The 20,936-nt window shown below is 42.3% G+C and overlaps 1 protein-coding gene across 8 annotated transcripts in view; it reads right to left on the bottom strand.

Moving 5' to 3' along the window:
• The window catches only part of CSMD3 (CUB and Sushi multiple domains 3), a 675,220-nt gene that overhangs the window by 491,362 nt on the left and 162,922 nt on the right, over window positions 1-20,936 (bottom strand). For all 8 annotated transcript variants that reach the window (XM_077351631.1, XM_077351632.1, XM_077351635.1 and 5 more), the window contains exon 3: window positions 18,838-18,950. In XM_077351631.1, coding sequence (XP_077207746.1) covers window positions 18,838-18,950 — 113 coding nt within the window. The remainder of the gene's footprint in view (window positions 1-18,837; window positions 18,951-20,936) is intronic.

Here is a 20,936-nt window from a genome sequence, read left to right as displayed (position 1 = left end):
AGCCAAGCTTCCCTGCTACATGCCTAGTTACCATGTGAGTTTTGGAAGGGATTCCACTCCACCATTTTGAGTTTTAAATCCAGTTTTACAGCTAAAACATCAGGCAGGCATAGTTGCAAAGACTATTTTCCCCTGCCCAATACATCTAGGGAAGATTAGGTGTGATTGTTTGTCCTTGCATCACCTACTGTCTGGGGATATGTTTGGGGGAGCAGAATGGGGCAGGAGAGAGTGCCATGCTCAACAGGGTGTGAAGTAGGGGAAGATATGACGGGAGGGAGGAGAAGAACACGACAGGTAAGGGGAGATGGAAACCTGGGTGACCAAGGCTGTTTCATTCCCATGACCCAGCATGAAATCAGATTGGGATGGATCCAAACAACCTGCTTCTTTGAGGGCTTTTTGACATGCAGTTTCATCACCAGCCTTTCTTCCTTTCTATATTCCTCAGGTCTGTCTCTTCAGCTTCTTGCAGTGATTCTTTCAGAATGCCAATAGCTACTGCATATTTCTCTTCTCCCCAAAATCCACTTTTTTACTGTCTTCAGTCTCATGCCCTTCCCAAAGAAGCTAAGGATCCTTGGATATAGACTCCATATTTTGGGTAAGGATTGGATGATTCTCCCCCTACAAGACTTTTTTTCCCATTCCCATTTCCCCCCCAGGGAGTTACAGGACAGCAGTGCAAAAAAGCAGTCTCTCAGTATTTATACTAGTTAATACCCACCCAAAAGCTATCTGTCAGTCACAGGTGGAACTGACGGCTCTGGTTTGTGACATACCTGGAAGCATTGAGGGCGAAGCTGGGAGCGGGCGGGATTTGGGGCAGGGAGGGACCTCAGTGGCATATGATGCTACGGAGTCCACCCTCCAAAGCAGCCATTTTCTCTGTTGCCTGGAGATGAGCTATAATTCCAGGAGATTCCCAGGTCCCACCAGGGGACTGGCATGCCTAATTACAGGCTCTGATGCTGTACATTGGTTTAGTGCTTGTTGTACAAATGTTGGCATATCATAGTTAAAAGAATTTTCCAAAGAATTCAAAAAGTGACTGAAAAATCCATACAGTTTTAGCTGTACCTGATTCCAAATACTTTCAAAGAAAGCACAATAAAATCAGACCAACAAAGACTGGTAAAATGCATGCCTCATTTGGAAATCACACTTTTGCTACAGAACAGTTTGGTTTGGGAAGAGTTTTTCTCTACAACGGAACAACAACAACAAAAAATGCTTAGAGGCCTTCCTGAAAAAAGGAAGCTGCAGGAACTGTAGATTTAGAATCATAGAATCATAGAATCATAGAGTTGGAAGGGGCCATACAGGCCATCTAGTCCAACCCCCTGTTCAACGCAGGATCAGCCCTAAGCATCCTAAAGCTAAACAATCATAAAAAAAAGAACCCAAGGCTGATTTTATGAGTATCTCCTTCAAAGAGAGGCATGAATGTTTGTGAAAATCATGGACCGTATTTTGCAGCTGCCAGAAAAAAGCAATCAGGATTTCCCACCCCCTTATAAAAGAGATGCATTCATCCAACACAGCTCTAATTCTGCAATTTCAGCACTCTAACAGCTTAATAAATGCTTAGCATTCCCTATCTTATTTTTCACAATTTGACAACTGTACTTAAAATACGTTATTTGTATTTATTTTTACTTTGGGCATGTTTGCAAATTTTAAAATATATATATATATCACTGCTTATGAATGGCTGAATTATTCCAAATACTGAATACTTGCTATTTTCTTCTCCCCATTCCCATATTAAAAATACCTAGAGAGTGACAGGCCCAAACTCACATTGCTCAACAGGAATACTTCAAATCCAACGATACTAAACACTTTATCTATATACTCTAAATTAGTGCCCCCCCAACCTTTTTAAGGCTGGGGACCGCCTGCAGGGGTGGAGGGAGAGGGCAGCCTGGGCGCCGCGCACATGCAACAGCGCAGTGCAAACACACATCAAGATTAATTGCTTTCCTTTTGTTGAACAATTGCTGGCCAGCCTTCTGACATCACAACAGATAGAGTGAGAAAGACAAAATCATCTGAACGACCAATGGGTAGAGTCACACCACCAGGACTGAAGTGTAGCTCTTGCACTAATGCAACGTTGGACATGTGGGTCTAGGAATTTTAGATCATCATAGTCTTATGATGGTTACTCTGGCAACCTTGATAGGAACCATATGTCCTGTTAAATGGAGCTCATGTGATTCAAATTATTTTCAAATACCCCATCGCATGTTACTTACAAATAAAGATATATGTGAATTAATTAAGATTAGTTTAACAGAGCAATCCTAATAAAAGTTAGAAGAAGAGTTGGTTCTTATATGCCACTTTTCTCTACCCAGAGGAGTCTCAAAGGAGTCACCCTGTGAGGTGGGTGAGGCTGAGAGAGTCCTGATATCACTGCCTGGTCAGAACAGCTTTATCAGCACAGTGGGAAGCCCAAGGTCACCCAGCTGGCTGCATGTGGGGGAGTGCAGAATTGAACCCTGCTTGCCAGATTAGAAGTCCCCACTCCTAACCACTACACCAAACTGGTTACTCCAGTCTAAGCAGTCTGTTTCGGATTTCACTGTGAAGGGGATGCTGCTTCATGGTTAACCACACTATTGACTTTTGCAATCAAGATATTGCACGACCTGAGAAAATGACCACACACACAAACAAAGGTATAGAAGAAAAAAAGAATATACCAATGTAAGTTCCTTTGCTTTCCTCACCTCAGATTCCCTGTGCATTACCACAAACATGACAGATCCATCATGTTGTCACTTATGAGCAAATGGTTTAGAAGGCCATTGTGCCTCAAGCCAGAAAGCCAGCTCTTTGATTTGCTTCAGAATTCCGTCTAATGGCCTTGCCCTCTAAGGGCCATGCATTGTTTGAGCATGCAATGTTGTCAATGAAGGATATTGCACTGAGAACCTAGTGTCCCCTGCTAATGAGAAGATAGCTAACCATTTCACCATCAATCATGGGAACGTTTCTGAGTTCTGGGCAGGTGCCCAGGCTTGGGTATCAAATCAGCTGAAACATAATTCTAACAGGGAGAAAACACAACTCTGTGTATTCTACATTGTAGCGGGGACATGGGAGAAGAATCCTGTATGTTTACCTTCAGAAATTTCAACTCAGAAAGAATCCCTATACTTTTTTAGAATATTACTTATAGCTATTTTTAGCAGTCACATCAGGGGAAATTAGTTTATTGGCTCGCTAAAAAATATGCATTTATGAAAACTCTGCACTTAAAATTCACAAAATTAAAATATTATATGTCCATAAGGATGCGAGCGAGTCTTCAACTACCACCACTTATGTTAATTTATTTAAATTCACATAGCTTTTAAAGTTGTAACATGGATGAAAACTCCAAACATGCTCTCTTATTATTCTAAGCTAAAATGCTTTCCATTACTTCTTTTATGTTCTGTGTTCCTTTTTCTGTTTCCACCATTTCCAGTGAACACTGACAAATGGTGACCATATGACTAGGGAGCATTGTAGTTAGTGTGCACTTGTACTCCCAGTTCCTGATCTAGTTCATCCTCAAAATAAGTAAGGTCTTAACTGAGCTCTTAATCCACCTCTTGGGGATCTTATGAAGATAAAGGGCTAACTCCTTGTACTATCAGGAAGGAAGGAAGGAAGAAGCAAGCAAGGTAGCAAGCAAGCAAGCAAGCAAGCAAGCAAGCAAGCAAGCAAGCAAGCAAGCAAGCAAGCAAGCAAGGAAGGAAGGAAGGAAGGAAGGAAGGAAGGAAGGAAGGAAGGAAGGAAGGAAGGAAGGAAGGAAGGAAGGAAGGAAGGAAGGAAGGAAGGAAGGAAAGAAAGAAAGAAAGAAAGAAAGAAAGAAAGAAAGAAAGAAAGAAAGAAAGAAAGAAAGAAAGAAAGAAAGAAAGAAAGAAAGAAAGAAAGAAAGAAAGAAAGAAAGAAGTTTCCCGTGTAGATATCATTGGTTTAACATTATAAGATACCATATAGCAGGTACTTATCTGACTGCATGACAGCTGGCTTCGTATGGAGGAAAGGGTCAAGGTGGGAGAACTGAGAGCAGCAAGGGCACTTGACTACTATTTCACATGATTCATAGCTACATTCTGGCACTCAAAAATTGTTCTGCAGTTAAGCTCAGGTAATCCTGTCTCAAATGAAGTTTGCTATTTTCCCATTTCTCCAGAAGGCATTTCTTATCTGCTCTCTATCAGTAACCTCTGAACGTCCCCTCAATCTAAGCATCTCCCCAGCACAGTTTCATCTCCTCATATTCTTTCTGTATTTTCCTATATTTGTTCCCCTCCTTTGACAGACTAGCCCACTTCCTTCTCTTCTGTAGGAAATGACTGTGTTAGAATCCTGCTTCCCCCTCCCCCTTTATTTTCTTTTTTAAAAGGCTATCATATCTGTATCTGTCTTTAAAGTAACACTCAAATTATATCAAGTATTATCTGGGCCACTAACTAGGAGCTTTCTCAGTTGGCTTGTATTGTTTTGGTGCAGGCATGTACTTGCATTGCTGCTTGGGAACTGGGCACTGACTATGAAACTATACCTAGATTCCCTATTCCTTCCAAGAGTGCTGAACATCACAGTGCCACAGGCCCTAGCCTGTGGAAACTGGCAAGCAACCAGGAGGAAAGCCCTCCCCTCATGCCAATCACCCCATCATGCCAATCACCAAGGTTTTGGTGTTAACCTTCAAGGCCATCTACGATCTGGGCCCATCATATCTTTGGGACTGCCTGTTTCCTTCTGCCACTTGCAGGGTGCTTTGCTCTAGAGTGCAAACCTGGCCTGAGGGCCTCAACCAGGGCCTAGGCCTTTTTGGTTCTGGCCCCAACCCGATGAAATTAGCTCCTAGGGGAACTGAGGGCCCTGATGAAATTTCCCAGTTATGTAGGGCCTGTAAAATGGAGCTCTTCCACCAGGTCTTCAGTTGAGGCCAGGCCATAAGATCTGGCCCCCTCCCTGATCCAGCCAGGTCATCGGGCAACCCTTCCTGATGCATCCCCTGAGGCAGTGCTATAGAGCAGGGGTAGTCAACCTTTGGTCCTCCAGATGTCCATGGATTACAATTCCCATGAGCCCCTGCCAGCAAACGCTAGTAGTCCATGGACATCTGGAGGACCACAGGCTGACTACCCCTGCTATAGAGCCTATGGAGTTGGGGAAGAGTTATATCTTGCCATCAATTGGTGGGTTTTATTGGATTTAATTGTTTGGAGGATTTTATTGTGCATTATTTTTTTTGTGACCTACCATGAGCCACTGTGTAGGAGTGGGAGGATATAAATAAAATAATCAGTCTGTCACCAGCTCCCATGTATAGGAGAGATGTCTAGTCCAAGGTTTCCAGGAAAATGATGATGGATTGATTAACTGCAGTCAGAACTGGGCTGTTGTCCTGTAAATTAAAACACCTTAAAAAATCTCAAGTCAATTTCAGCTATCGAGAAGGAGAAGAGAGTTCCTTATCAAGCAAGAGATAAAGCAATCAAGTCCCGAGCTTGCACCAACAACAGCTACCAGCCTCAAATACAATGCATGCTGAACACGTTGGCATTAAAGTGGGACATCAACTCCCTATCAATTACAAAAGGTGTGAGAGAATCAGGACAAGAATGCTCAACTTGGAATAAAAATGACTGTTCACATTACAAAGCCTGTTATTTATGAATATCATCATCTCTCCTGTTCTGCTGGGTCCTGGCTTTAAACTGCCCTCTATTAGCAGTCTATTCTCATACACTGTACAAATAGTCTACATCTGCTTGCAACATATTGTCTACCCATCCATCTAGGTGCACTTAGTTGCATTTTGTTGCTGGTTTAACTTATTTACTCTAGAAGAGCCTTTCTCGACTTTTTTACCCTTGAGAAATCCCTGAAAAACTTCTCAGGCTTTGAGAAACCCCAGGAGTGGTGCAATCATGCAGAATGTGGTTGGGAAGCATAGCTGTGGACATGTCCCATCAATCTGCTAGGTTAAAATGGCTTCCCCCCGCCTCTTCCAAATGGAGGAACGTGAAAAGGATTGCTTTAGGATGCTTAGGGCTCATCCTGTGTTGTGCAGGGGGTTGGACTAGATGGCCTGTATGGCCCCTTCCAACTCTATGATTCTATGATTCTTCTTCTATGAAAAGGACCTTATAGCAGGGTAGCCACGGTCCCTCTCACTTCCCTCCGTATGGAAGGGAGGGAAATGAAAGGGAGGGTTTAAATGGCCAGCAGATCTTTCAGTGATCCTTTCGGTTCCCTATTGCTTGGAAGAGTTTGTTTGGGGTGGGGGTGAAAAAGACAGCTGATAAGTATAACTGAATATGCTCAAATAATAGCCAGAAAAAAATCCAGCTTTTATTCCAGTTAGCTTTACCGGAACCTGATACAGATGAGAGAATCTGTGTTTGGTTCTAAAATACAAAACAAAAACAAAACACACAAGCTAACAAACAAACAAAAACCCCCAAAAGAACTTAGTAAGGGATTTCTTTCCCCCTGAAACTGCACATTCCTAACATGAATTTAATGGATTGTTTCAGGTATAGTGTTAGGTGCCATGGCATATTAGCACTACTGCTCTCTGGTGGACAAAAAAGTCTCACTAGATGAGGAATCCTTACAGATTCAGCTACCTTCATGACAATAAAATCAGAGTCCAGTAGCGTCTTTAAGACCAACAAAGATTTATTCAAGGCGAGAGCTTTCGAGGGCAAGGACTCTTCGGCAGACTAACGAAGTCTAAGGAAGAATGCTTGCACTCGAAAGCTCACATCCTGAATGAATCTTTGTTGGTCTTAAAGGTCCTGCTGGACTCTGATTGTATTGTGCTACTTCAGACCAACACGGCTACTCATTTGAATCTGTCTTCATGACAAGGCTTTCTTATTTGGTAGTTTTGAAAGTTTACTTTTTGTTATCAAGGCATCAGTGTGAAATCTTCTGAAGACCTTGTGTTTTTCCAACCCCATTTCCTGATCTTGGTCAACGACTCATCACAGAGATAAGTGAAACCAAAGCAAGGAATTTCACTAATCCTGTCGGAACGGCCTTTGCTTTCTCTCAAAATTCCTTCAAAGTGTCACTTGAGGAGGAACTTCCATTTTTTTCATTTGCCTTTTTCGCTTTAAGCAAAATCCTGTAGGCTTCCTAAGGCACGTCCATATATTCCTGGGACATGTTGCAGAGGTTCTTAAAACTGTTCTAGGAGAGGCTCACTGCTTGGTATACTAAAAGTCTCAGATTCAGTCCTTGGCATCTCCAGATCATCATCATCATCATCATCATCATCAACATTTATTAAATTTATTATTCGCCTCTCCCCGAAGGCTCATGGCGAGTGCAATGCTAAAACCCCAATAAAAACCCCAATACACAATAAAACACAGTAGAAGAAGAAGAGTTGGTTCTTATATGATGCTTTTCTCTTCCCGAAGGAAGCTCAAAGTGGCTTACAATCTCTTCCCCTTTCCTCTCCCCACAGACACCCTGTGAGGTGAGTGAGGCTGAGGGAGCCTTGATATTACTGAAGAAGAAGAGTTGGTTACTATATGCTGCTTTTCTCTACCCAAAGGAGGCTCAAAGCGGCTTCCAATCGCCTTCCCTTTCCTCTCCCCACAAGAGACACTCTGTGAGGTGGGTGAGGCTGAGAAAGCCCTGATATTACTGCTCATTCAGAACAGCTATATCAGGGATGTGACTAGCCCAAGGTCACCCAGCTGGTTGCATGTGGGGGAGTGCAGAATTGAACCCGGCGTGCCAGATTAGAAGTCCGCACTTCTAACCACTACACCAGACTGGCAGTACAAAGATGTGGTGGTAAAAACAATGGCTAACTACAGCCCACCCCAAAGAAACCATTGTAGAGGATAGATAGAGGGCGCTTGTTAGGCATTCGCTACTGCTACTCCGATCACTCCTATAGGGGGTAGGAAGTAATGTGAGGGAGCTCAATCTGAGAGTGTAGGTAGTTGCTGCCAGTCTGAGTAGACCAGGGGTAGTCAAACTGCGGCCCTCCAGATGTCCATGGACTACAATTCCCAGAAGCCCCTGCCAGCGAATGCTGGCAGGGGCTTCTGGGAATTGTAGTCCATGGACATCTGGAGGGCCACAGTTTGACTACCCCTGGAGTAGACAATACTGTTGTTGAAGGATGGAGGGTCTGATTCAGTGCAACGCTGCTTCATGTATTCCGGTCTTCTTCAGGGCTTCCTTCAACATTCCATGAATGGTTTAGCCAGGGTACTTACTTCCTTTCTTAATATGATTTTCGTATACACAAATTACAGTTAAAGAGCAGTCCACAGAGATGTTAGAAATACTGCGAAGAAGCATCTGCTGCTAAACCTTTTGCACTTTCTTTTACCATTGCTGTCCTGGTTGTACGTGTCGTATCAGTGCAGTGTGGATTTGCGCCAGAGAGATTATTCAGAAGGCAGAGCGAGCATAAAACATTCAGCAGCATTGCTTAATGCTCAGTATGTTAGCCCTGGGCTCCCCTGAGCAGGCATTGATGCAACTGGTAATACCATGAGAAGGATCAGAAGAGAATGCTCCATAGTGAGCAGCTCAGAGGAACAAAGACACACAAAGCCCAAAGTAGTAGGCCCAAACTTTAAAAGAATTTACATCAACTGAAAAGAAGAAGAAGAAGAAGCAGAAGAAGAAGAAGAAGTTGGTTCTTATGTGCCACTTTTCTCTACCCGAAGGAGTCTCAAAGTGGCTTACAGTCGCCTTCCCTTTCCTCTCCCCACAACAGACACCCTGTGGGGTGGGTGAGGCTGAAAGAGCCCCGATATCACTGTTCTGCCAGAACAGCTTTATCAGTGCCGTGGGGAGCCCAAGGTCACCCAGCTGGCTGCATGTGGGGGAGTGCACATTCGAACCCAGCTTGCTAGATTAGAAATCCGCACTCCTAACCACTACACCAAACTGGCTCTCCAAACAAAGTTTGTGTATGTGTGTGTGTGTGTGTGCGTGCGTGCATGTGTGCAGGGTTTGTCCTTTATTTCAATTTGCAGAGAGGGCAATAAAGAAATGGGAATGAGGTTGGAAGGCTGAAGTCTGCTGTAGTAAATAACCGATATATCATTTCAACCTCCTGACATATTACACAAGGCTAAAAAAAAAAGGAGAGAGAATTCAATTGGCTACAAGAGTCCGATCAAGTGCAATGCAATGAATCACCAGCATTGCAGCCTCCAGCAAATGGTGTCTTATCTACACCGAGACCCTTTCATACAGCTATAGATATTTTGTAATTCTGTACACATGAAATTGTGTTATACTAGCCGGAAACTAATAGCCCTGCTTCCATGCAGGGGACAACAAGCACACTGGGGATGGCCCTTCCCCCCGCCTTTGTGTGATTGTTTGATGGTCTGCAGAGTACAACCATGCAAAGGAGGTCGCTGTGTAAGCTCTTCTTTCCTGTGATCAGCAACATTCTGGAAGTAGTATTGCTGACCATGGGAAGGGGACATATGTGATTGCTTGGTCACAAGCATGATGTAATTTGCATCTGGGTGCAAGCCTAGTTCACATACTTTTCCCTGGGAACAGGGGAAAAGCCACCTCTTTTCAGTTGGGGGGTGGGGTTTGCGGGTTTATATTGGTTCTGTCTACACCAGTGGTTCTCCACCTCCACTTTCCCAATGCTGCGACCCTTTAATACAGTTCATGTTGTGGTACCCCCAACCATAAAATTATGCACATGTTCTTTCACAGAAATTAAACTGACCAATGGCCTAAAGATCCATTGTTCATGATTGTATATAAATTGTCCCCCCCCCCAGGGTTTCTCAGTTCAGTTCTGCCTCTTGTCCCACCATGCCGATCTTGTGCTTTTCTACGGCTCCATCTCGATTTACCATGCAAAGCTGTTGTGTGGATGGTGCTCCCCCAGGCCAAGCTGCTTGCCCTGCCACAACCCCTGTGAAAGGGTTGTTCAACTCCCAAAAGGGTCCCGACCCCCAGGTTGGGAACCACTGATCTAGCAGAATCAGCTGCTAGATAGAATCAGCTAGCTGAATCAGCTAGAAACAAGCTTTCACCTCCAACATAATATCAACACTCCAGGTTATAAAGTGTTCCTATTTCCTATCTGGCCACAAGAATAAAAGTCCTCGCTATATGCTCAAATCACCATTTATCCACCCCTTCTTTTAATCAAAACACAATTTTAAGGGGAGGGGGAATCTCATTTGGCATCTGCTTTTCTGCTTCTGCAGCTATCACAAGACTCACTGGAAGAAAAGAAAACCCCGTAAAAGCATCCCAGCTACATAAGTGCACTCTATTGTACGCCAATCCCTCAAACATGTCCTAACTAACTTTGGAATCTGGCCATCCAGCACCACTGAAATGAAATCCTACAAAGAGGGCGGGATATAATGTTCCACACATATGTAATCTTTGGCAATCTGTGACAATGTCCCTTCTCTGGGATAGAAGACAACATCTCATAGTCCAATCTCATTAGATCTTGAAGGGTAAACAGGATCAGTACTTTGGTGGGAAACTACTGAGGAAGACTCTGCAGAAACGCCTTGAAAGCCCTTGGCTGGGTTGTCATAAATTGGTTGCAAATGGATGACACCTAGGTACATTCTTTCTCTGCAGCCATCCTTTTTTCTTTGAAATGAGTGCAACAGATCGGTATCATCCATTCTATCCCATAACTATTGGACGAAAGGTTTAACACCCGCCTCCAAGGCAGCATGCTGGATCTCGGTACTTCTGTCAATCTTTAGCATTACCAGCAAGTTCCATTTTGGTTTGTCCTTCTACTTTTCTCTCCATCTTGACATGAGATCCACTCTACCTCTCTGTCTTTATGTAGACCAGTAAATAACTTTTGGTCCACTAACATAACAAAGGCAGAGGAGCCACTAGAATAAATCTAATCTCATCACACTTTGTTAAACAAATATATTTTTAAAAACCTGTTCCAAAAAACAGTGGCCTCAACCAATATCTGGCTATATGATCATTAATCAAGGCCTCTGAGTGAGTAATCTGTGTGCCTTAGACAGAAAAAGCTCTTGCTGTATTAGCATTCCACCAAAGAGAGAACTGACCCATATATGCATTTTCAATAAATAGGCCGGATTGTTCCAGTAAAACAAAGTTTGACCCCAGAGGCACCTTTAAGTTTAAATCTGGGTATAATTCTAGGCTTTTGTGCAAATGCACACTTTCCATTGTGCACAGTGTGCATGCAAACAAAAGCTTGTATCTGAAATTAATGGTGCCACTGGATTCAAACTTTGTTCTGTTGCTTCAAAGTAACATGGCTACCCACCTGAACCTGTCCCAGCAAAGTAATTCTTTGCCCATTAAATGAACATATAACTCATTATCTAGGCCAAAACTTTCTCTAAACACACCCTCTCCCCACTTGGAGATATCCCCCCTCTGTTTCTTTATTTGGAAATACCCATCAAACCTACAAATTTGATTTTTTTTCCATTTAAAATATGACTAATGCAAATATATTTAACCTCCTGAATTTTGTCTAGATCAAGAAAATACTAGTTGAGTCTCGTCAGATCTTGGAAGCCAAGCAAAGTCAGCCCTAGTCAGGATTTGGATGAGAAATGACCAAGGAAGACCAGGGTTGTGACGCAGAGGAGGTCAATGGTCAACCACCTTTGAATATCTCTTGCCTTGAAAACCCTACAGCACTTTCCGCCATGCAAATGATCACCCAACAAAATGGGCATGCCATCTTCATGTCCACATGTATAATTGTCTCATCTCAGTGTCCCATCTCTCCCACCCAGGTAATCTCAAATGGCTGCGCATTTCACCTGGTCATCTGCAGAGAAGCAGAGGTTGTGGGCTTCTAAACCTCACTGCTGCTGCAAGTCAAGTCCAAAGCTGAGATAAGTAGACGATGGACTTGAATTTTACTTTGGATCAGCGTTTGGGTTTCCAAACATTCAACTTTGTTTGAAAGAATTTAAAAAGAAACACATATATTGTAAATAAGGCAACGTCAGCAGCTGTTTCCATAGTGGAGATCTCAGATAAGCAGCTTAGCTGATTTTAATTTTTGGCTGCAATCTGTAATGAGAGGTCTGTGGGATTGTCCTGGCCAGAGTCCAGAAAGTACAGACGAATGGTATTCCCTTCAACACACGCCAGTCAGGTAGGAAACCACGAAAACAAGCTTTGCCTACAGCTGTTTCACAAGACCGCTATTGATGCTTTCAGCCCTCATTAGTGGTCTTACCCTTCTGAAGAGGACCTTTTTTCATCTAGGTACACTTCCGCTGCTGTCCCCATTCTTGAAAAAAAAATCATTCCTTGAAATAACACTGAAGAAATACTTTAATTACATGACAGGTCTGCTAGCAAGCTGCTGAAGCACAGACCTTTTTGTGCAGAAGCACAGAAAGAAAATAATAATAATAATAATAATAATAATAATAATAATAATAGTATTATTATTATTATTATTATTATTATTATTATTATTATTTGGATTTATATCCCGCCACTCCCCGTAGGCTCGTGGCGGGTCACAGCAGTCCTATCCCCATTAAAATACCCATTAAAAGACTTTAAAACAATCCCAACATGGCGGAACTTATTATTCCTACCCCTGCTATCAGAGCGGCAGGGAGGGTGGGGAGGAGATGCTAAGTCTGGGGGGGGGGGAATGTTGGCATTCATTCGCTGACCCAAGCCTCAACCAAAAACCTGGCGGAAGAGCTCCGTCTTGCAGGCCCTGCGGAAAGCTGGTAAATCCTGCAGGGCCCGCAGCTCACCCGGGAGCTCGTTCCACCAGGTAGGGGCCAGGACCGAAAAGGCCCTGGCCCTGGTCGAGGCCAGGCGCGCTTCTCTAGGGCCAGGAACGATCAGGAGACTCTCCCCCGCTGAGCGTAAAGCCCTGCGGGGGATGTAGGGCGGTAGGCGGTAGTAATAGCAATAGTAGTAGTAGTAGTAGTAGTATGTATGTATGTATGTATGTATGTATGTATGTATGTATGTATGTATGTATACACACATACACACCCACTAAGGCTTTTTAAATAGATATTTCCATCCCTTTCTCTACATGTTGGGAAAAAACAGCAAATATCCTATAAATACACTATTCCTGTAAATGTCAGCAAGATCTGGAGACTTGTGATAGCTCTGTGATAATCCATGCATTTACAAATGTGCAAGTTAAGGGTGATTGATAGAGGAACTGTGCTGTTATTTCGAAAGCAATATCGAGAAAACCTCCACCTCCCAACCCAATCTGATCAAAGGGCACAATTCCCAAATTTCCTTTTCAAGCTCCTGCTTCCACCAAGCCACCCCTTTCCATCCCCTGGGAAGGAAGCACAGAAAGAAGACGAGAGTAACCATGCAGATTTATAACAGTATGGGAGATTATCAAAAGAAGGAATGAATGTCTACCGCTCCGTAAATTTGTGTGATCACATGCACATAAATGCTAATTGGAAAAGCTAATGGTTTGGCATTAGTAGGAGTAATGGGGCTGGATGCATCATGCTGCCAAGGGGCCAGGAACATTTATGGGAGCAGCTGAGATGGGCGTGTGGCAAAACAGCGGTGGTCCAGTTATCTCTAGATTCTTAAGTGTACAAGGATGTACGATTCTCATGGCTAGAACAAGAAAGAACAGCACATATTTCCTTCCATTGCTCAGGGAAGGATGTTTTACTGGCGGCTTTTTAAAACTACAGTTCTGCATCTGCCAGATCTGTTGGACCAGCCGGCAGGGGGTGGGAGTGACTTTACCAAAAGTCGGAAGGGAAGAAGCTGGAAATAAATAAGACGTGGGCAAAATCTCTATGGCAGCATTCGCTTCAACCATAGAGTTTTGTCCACAAACCAGTATCCCCACTCCCCATCACTGATGTGCCTACATCACTTCGGGGTAATGTAGGTACGTTATGTTTATTTCAGAATTCCTTCTTGTTTGGAGGAGTCATTCCCCTCGATGGACAGCTGGCCAGCAGCAAAGAGGAGTACCTGCAAGCAGGGACCTCCCACCCCCACCAGGGGATCTGGCATCCTTACTTTCAACTTATTATCATATGAACATCTGAATACTCTCACTTGCAGTGGCTCTTTTGATTCTCAGGTAGAGGTCTTTCTAAAACCCACTTGGGAACCACCAAAGTAAAATTCCTGCACACTATAACTTCTGGCTAAATCAAAAGGCTAACGAGGCATGAAGCCTCTAAGAGTAATCTTGCTAGACTCACAGGCTGAGTGCACTCCTAAAGAAAGAGTTACACTCTGTGAAGCCATTGAAGTCAAGAGGCTTCTGCCTAGGACTGCACTGTTTGTAACTTGGTGATGTGCTGTTTGATGTCGAGCTATTTAAAACCGCTTTGTATTCTCCACATCACTATAAGCTGAGAGGGAATCTTGCTAGTGACCTAGAATCCCGGCAGTCAAAAGCGCTGTTGCAAAATCTGATGGTTCTGTTTTTCTATTTCTAGATCTTCTAGAATCAATGAAATTTGCTATGTAGCTAGCATTTTAGAAATGCTATAAATATCACATAGATGGAAGTTTATCCTCCTCGGTTTTTTCCTCTTATGACAATGATGTTCTGATCACTTCCAGGTATTGACAGTCCTGAGCACCTGGATCAATGGTCCACCTGTTATGAACAGCTGCCAACCAGATACATGTAGAAGGTCATCAAGAGCAGGTTTAGAACCATGGTTTGGTTCCAGCATCTACAACAGTCTGTCTCAACTTTTCTTTTTTTTTTTAACATTAAGAAACCCCTGAAACATTCTTTGGGCTTCAAGAACCCCCAGAAGTGCCACAACCATGCAGAGTACATTTGGGAAGCATAGCTATGGACACACCCACCTGACGTCCCTCCCCTTCCCACCTACCTCCAGGCCCATCATTGGCCATTTTTTGAGGCGAGGGTGTCAAATATGATCATATATGGTCATATCACCCTATAAATGTTTAACAAATTAAAATATATATATATTTAAAAATTTATTAACTCCCACCCATTTGGGAAACTCTTCCAGGGCCATCAAGAAACCGAAACCCTGGTTGAAAAAGCCTGTTCTACAGAGTTATTGATTCAAATTCAGTTTCTTAGCATGCATGTCTACATAACTCATACGCTTCTAGATCTAGGCTCCCCGGTCTGTTTGAGCCTGTCAGCACCTTTGGAAGTCTGATAGAGCATGGGGATTCAGCCACAAAATGGCTGACACAGGAGGTGGAGCCAGCCACAAAATGCCACAGCTGAACTTCTGTCCAGCAATGAAAATCTACTGCAATGAATGTAGATTGAGTGAAGTTCCCTGCTGCGTCTTACAATCTGCTCTTTTGCTCTCCTTCTTACAGCAGCATCTCTCTTTCACGGACACATGCTGAGTAAGCTACACTGCCTTTCACTGGGCTATCGCAAATGGAAGAAATGGATCAAAGTGGAACTAATTTGAGTTTTATTCTAATCTGAAAGAAGGCTCTAAAAACAGCCGATTATGGCTGAATACATAGACATAGACTTGCTAGAAATGGGTGGGAAAGCTGTAGTATCTCATCCGTTAGCTCACATAAAGCCAAGTATTTTTCGCAAATATGTACTTAGAACTCTGAGCTGCCCCCATCAATCTGCTCCCACCAAACAGAGGTGCTTAGCTAATGGGTGCCTTGGCTGAGCACCCACATTTTGATTGTGAATTCCTCTCCCCTTCTGGAGGTTGGAGGGTATGTGGACTCAAGACTCTAAGCCACCCCATCTCTCTGCTCATGAAAAACCAATAGATTCAAATGGGTAGCCGTGTTGGTCTGAAGTAGCACAATAAAATCAGAGTCCTGTAGCACCTTTAGGACCAACCAAGATTTATTCAAGGTGTGAGCTTTCGAGGGCAAGCAAACTTCCTTGTTGATGAAAAGCCAAGACACTCTCACTTATCTAGTCTGCCTATACTGCAATTTGATTGTTTCATTGATTGATTATTTTTAGATTATTTTAAATGTTAATAATTGTTTATAACTTATTTATTGCATATGTTTTTATGTTCATGTTGGAAGCCACCTCAAGCAGGCAATGCCAGGAAGGCCAGGACACACACACACACACACATCTTTACAGACAACAGAGGTAAAAACATCCTAGCCAAATATGAATGTATAACAGAAGGAAAAGGTCTAGAGATAAGCAGATGCCTGCCAATCTACACACAATAGTTAACTGCAGACATAGACTATGTCAAGGAAAGAGCAGGGCACACAAATGAGATTCATGCTCACAGGTTTCTGTAGCCACTCCCATGCCCAAATAGGGAAAGCTTCTGTAGACAGACTGGCCAGAGTAATGCATGGAGGAGGGGGAATCAAGGAAGAAGATGGCTCAGTCCACATGATCCAGGTACAGTCATTCCAAGCCCATGCAGAACCCTACAGCAGGATGATCTGGAACAAACTGATACAGCCTTAACCGGCACAGAACAAACCAAACAAGATGGGTCCTTTATAACTGTCCAGCAGTATCTGGACATTCTCTGTTGTTCCTCAAGAGTCACACAGCAATAGTGATGGGATATTCTACTAATCTATTTGCTGCAATTCAGCTATCAATAAAGGACAAAAGACCCCAGGAGCTGCAAGATTGAATCAAGAAAAGACTGCAAACCACTTTGCACCCAACGGGTGCCGGATCGTTTTGGGTGCCGGATCGTTTAACCAGTTGCATGGAAAATGTCTTTGTACAAATCTCACAACACGTGTGTTAGCTCGCAGTCCATTGAATAAACTGAAATGGGCCCGTTACTGTTTCAGATGACATCAGACTATTCCCCCCCCCCCCCAATGCAGCTACCTGTCTGGAATCTGAAAACACACATTAAGACAATACATCCCTGATAAAAACAGACAAGGGAACAGAGAAAGGAGGATGCAAGCTGGCTAGACAAGCATTTAATATCATTGTTGGAAGAATTTGCACAGCTGCCTGTCAGTACAGTTGCAAAAGCAAGAAGACAATGTACCTGATGCAAAGGACTAAAGTTCAGTGTTGCTTTTGAACATCTGGAGTTCTGTACAATTATAACGTTTTATGCTTTAACTAAAGGAACGTTTGAGACAAGCTCATTACAGCACATCCGTTGGAACCGAAGTTATAAACAAAACAATTACCATAACCCATCTAAGAGACATGAGAGGTACAATTTAATAGCTCTAAATTGTAAGCCTGTTTGTGAAAGGAAGGAAAGATTGTTAGGTAGAACATGTAAATAGGTCACTCCCCAAAACACTCCAAAGCAGGCAAGCATGCAGGCAAATATGCATTAATTTCTTAAGCAAGGATATACGTTTTTATTTTTCAATCTGGTCTACATGATTATTTTTATTGATTTATCATATTTCTATACTTCCTTTCCTCCTAAACATTCAGGACACCCATCTTTCAGGTTACCCTGTTTTGTTCGGTGATGGTGGAGGACCCTTTGGGGAGAAGACAACATCATGGGCAAGAGGGATCTCATGTTCACACTTCAAGTCCAACACATTGGCTCGGATGCCGAGATGCACCTGTGTCAGGGCTGTCATGGAAACAGAAACTAAAAATACCAGGCTGGCAGCCTATGTAAAGAAACTCATTATATCCCAACTTGCATTTCTACTTACACAAGTCATTACTGGTTATGTGTCTATATGGCAGTAGACCTAGAGATATTGATTGCACAAGCAGAACTGAACAAACTGAGGTTGCATTTCTGTCACTGGATCAAACCCATTATCTGCTACAAAGGGTGAGATGAAGAAAATTAAAGTTCTCAAAAGAACCAGAGAAGCAAACAGGGCTATGAGCCCCCATTTTCTTATATGCCAAAGATGATTTTCCTTCCATACTTGCCTAAGAAAGAGGAAGAGAGAGGAAGAATGTTTAACATTTTGGGCCCTAGATACTGGGTTTCCTCTATGCTCTGTATAGAGATGAGGAAGGAAGGCTAATGAAGGAAGCTGAGATGGCATTAATGTATTTGGGTTTCCCCAAGTGTCTCTTAAGGTCTCAACTGTGATTTAAATAAGTCACCAGAGATACCATAGGGACAGGGAGATGAGTGGGACAAAATGGCTACTGAATCTATGATTCGCTATGATCAGGTGCAGTAGAGAATGTTAAGGTGTTGGCAAGCCAAGGAACATCAGATGATCCAAGTCAATGTTGCAGGGGAAAGAAAATTGCCAAGTCCTGAGCAATGTTGAGAAATCTTCTTTCAAACTCCAGATGTAGCAATCAGACTCTGAGCGAGAGCCGAAATTATTATCTGAGTGGCAATTTGATTAGTTATCCCAGGCTGAAATAGAATAGCCATTTGAAAAAAGTTGCCTTCCAGGCTAATATTTAATCAGTCCATTTGGTTGTGCACACTTTCAATATCTCCTATCATATCAGTTTATAACATATTCCATCCACATGTTACACAGTCAAATATTAAGGCTAACCCAAAACAAATCATAATTTTTGGTTAAAGTTTTTTCCCCCCCGATAGCATAGAAAACGTTCCCTATTTAAATTTGCTTTCAGGACAGTCTCTCACATAGACATCAACCTATCTAATTTTGCTACTCTCACTTTTTACAACCTTAATGGCTTTCATTTGGCATCAGTGACATAAACATGTAACTAAATCAATGTCCACATAGATTTTCAACAGCCTTGTAGCACCAGAAAGCAATGACAGTAGCTTTGATTTTATTAAATGTTTGAATTAGAGTTGCAGAGGGGAAATCGTCCACCACTTAAATTCCTAGCTTCCATCCAAAGATGTAACATGGAGAATAATGTATGGCTTGCTAGTATTTTCTTACCTTCATAATATACTTTAAATCCATGAGCACTCACTGCAAAGTCACTGGTCAATCGTAGAGAAAATACAGACTTTGTACTGGTCACAGGTGGAGGAAGATGAAAACCCGTTAACCTAAAAAAAAAAAAAGACAGGTTGTTTCCTTATCAGTTTTGTAACAAAGCAATAAACCAGAGAGCTTTGATTTGATTTGATTTTTTAAAAGTGATGCTTAGGAGTACAGTTCTGCAGTTCTTTTTGGTTCCATCATCCTTCTCAGACTTTTCCCCCCCATAATCTGAATTCAAATTATTATTATCTAATAGAATTATATTTGTGTTATATTTTAAAGCACTTTTAGGATAAGGTGACCAGATTGTCCCACATTTGGAGGGACATCTGGGGCACCTGGCAAATTGTACATACGTTGAAATTATATTTATTTATTTATGTATTTATTTATTATATTTATATACCGCCCTCCCCAGGGGCTCACATATGTGTGTGTGTGTGTGTGTGTGTGTATAACAATACTATTTTTGCTTTCTATGTGTTCTACGCAACTTTTTGTTGTTCCATATAGACCACATTTTTAATCAAGAACCCCCCCAGTCAATGGTGTCCTGCTTTACCAATGTTAAAATCTGGTCACCTTATTTTAGGAATATGATTTCAAAAGTCTGTGTGTTTAATTGATAGATTCATTTAAGTGAAATCATCAAAATAGAGTTTCTTCCCAAATTCAAGCTACTTCCCAAAGGGGTGACATGTTTCTTGCCTCTGTTATATCCCCACAATAATCCCTTGAAGATGGACAGGCCCAAAGTTTTCATGGTAAGGCACAGATTTGAACTTTGGACCATTTTGCATAGGCTATCTGACCTGGGTTTACTACTGTGGAGAAGTGTTTCTTCCCCACAAAATGATGGTTCATTTGTGTACTTCTCAGAGTTTTCCTGGTTTTTCTTTCAATCCTGCTTTGGTCTGAAGTTTTAGGGAAACATACAGTTCCCCGTACATGTGGCAGTCATTTTCATTATTTAAAGTGGTATCATTTTGTCAATAGACTTTGGTCAAAATAGGTATAACAGGTTTTCTGAATTCTCAGCTTTCACAATTTAAAAAAATGCTTCTATCCCCTTCCCTTGTGGAGATATAAAGGGAAAGGTATATCTTCACAACAGAAGGGACAAGAACATTGATCCCCAGTATCACACCTGTGTGTTCCGTATCATCTGCCAAGACTTTGTTCAGTGACAACCAAGTATTTTTTTAGACAGACCGCCTTTTGTCAGAATTTCAAAGATGCTTGGAGGTTCAAAAAGTTTGGGGACTTCTCCGTTACAGATATCTTTTTTTAAAAAAGTGAAAGCTGGGAATTCATAGAACCTTTCACATTGTTACAATGATATATAGCTGAATATATATATAGCTATAACAATCATTTAGAGCCTTTTTTCTTTATTACAAAAATCAGGAAATGTGAGTAACCATTGTTGGAGGACTGTGTTAATGGCCGTACCCCTCCTCAGCCTTCATCAATGTCACTTGCACCTCACCATTATATTAGTTTGCAATCATCTTGCCATACTAGAAATGCACAGATAGATTAGATTACAAATTTAGGCAGATTGTGAATGGGAAGAAGGGATTGGGTCCATGCTTGGCTCTTGTGACCCTTTCTTGTATGCCCAAGGAAATGCCCATCGCCACTTTGGGATCAGAAGGCAAATTTCTTCCTGGCCAGAATAGCCAGGGATTCTGGGTTGATGTTTTTGGGGGTTTTTTTTTGGGGGGGGGGCATCATCTGGACATGGAATTGGGAGGTCACTGTGGGTGAGCAGGTAGTTGTGAATGTCCTGCATTCTGCAAGAGTTTGGACGAGATGACTCTGGAGATCCAATTCTATGATTCTACATCAGTTTCACTCAAGGTCACAAAAATGCCTTGTCTGCCATCACATAAAAAACAGAAAATGTAGAATCATAGAGTTGGAAGGGACCTCCTAGGTCATGACTAACCACTAGCCTCACCCAGTCCATTTCCCATTCTCTGATCCTAGGGTCGTCAAGAACAACACATTAATTTTTCCATATTTTCTAAAATACCAATTTTCCCTTA

This window comes from Paroedura picta, chromosome 9 (genome assembly GCF_049243985.1).
Source record: "Paroedura picta isolate Pp20150507F chromosome 9, Ppicta_v3.0, whole genome shotgun sequence".
NCBI lineage: Eukaryota > Metazoa > Chordata > Lepidosauria > Squamata > Gekkonidae > Paroedura > Paroedura picta.
Note: the sequence above shows the minus strand (reverse complement) of the source record. Positions and strands in the feature narration are given on the sequence as shown.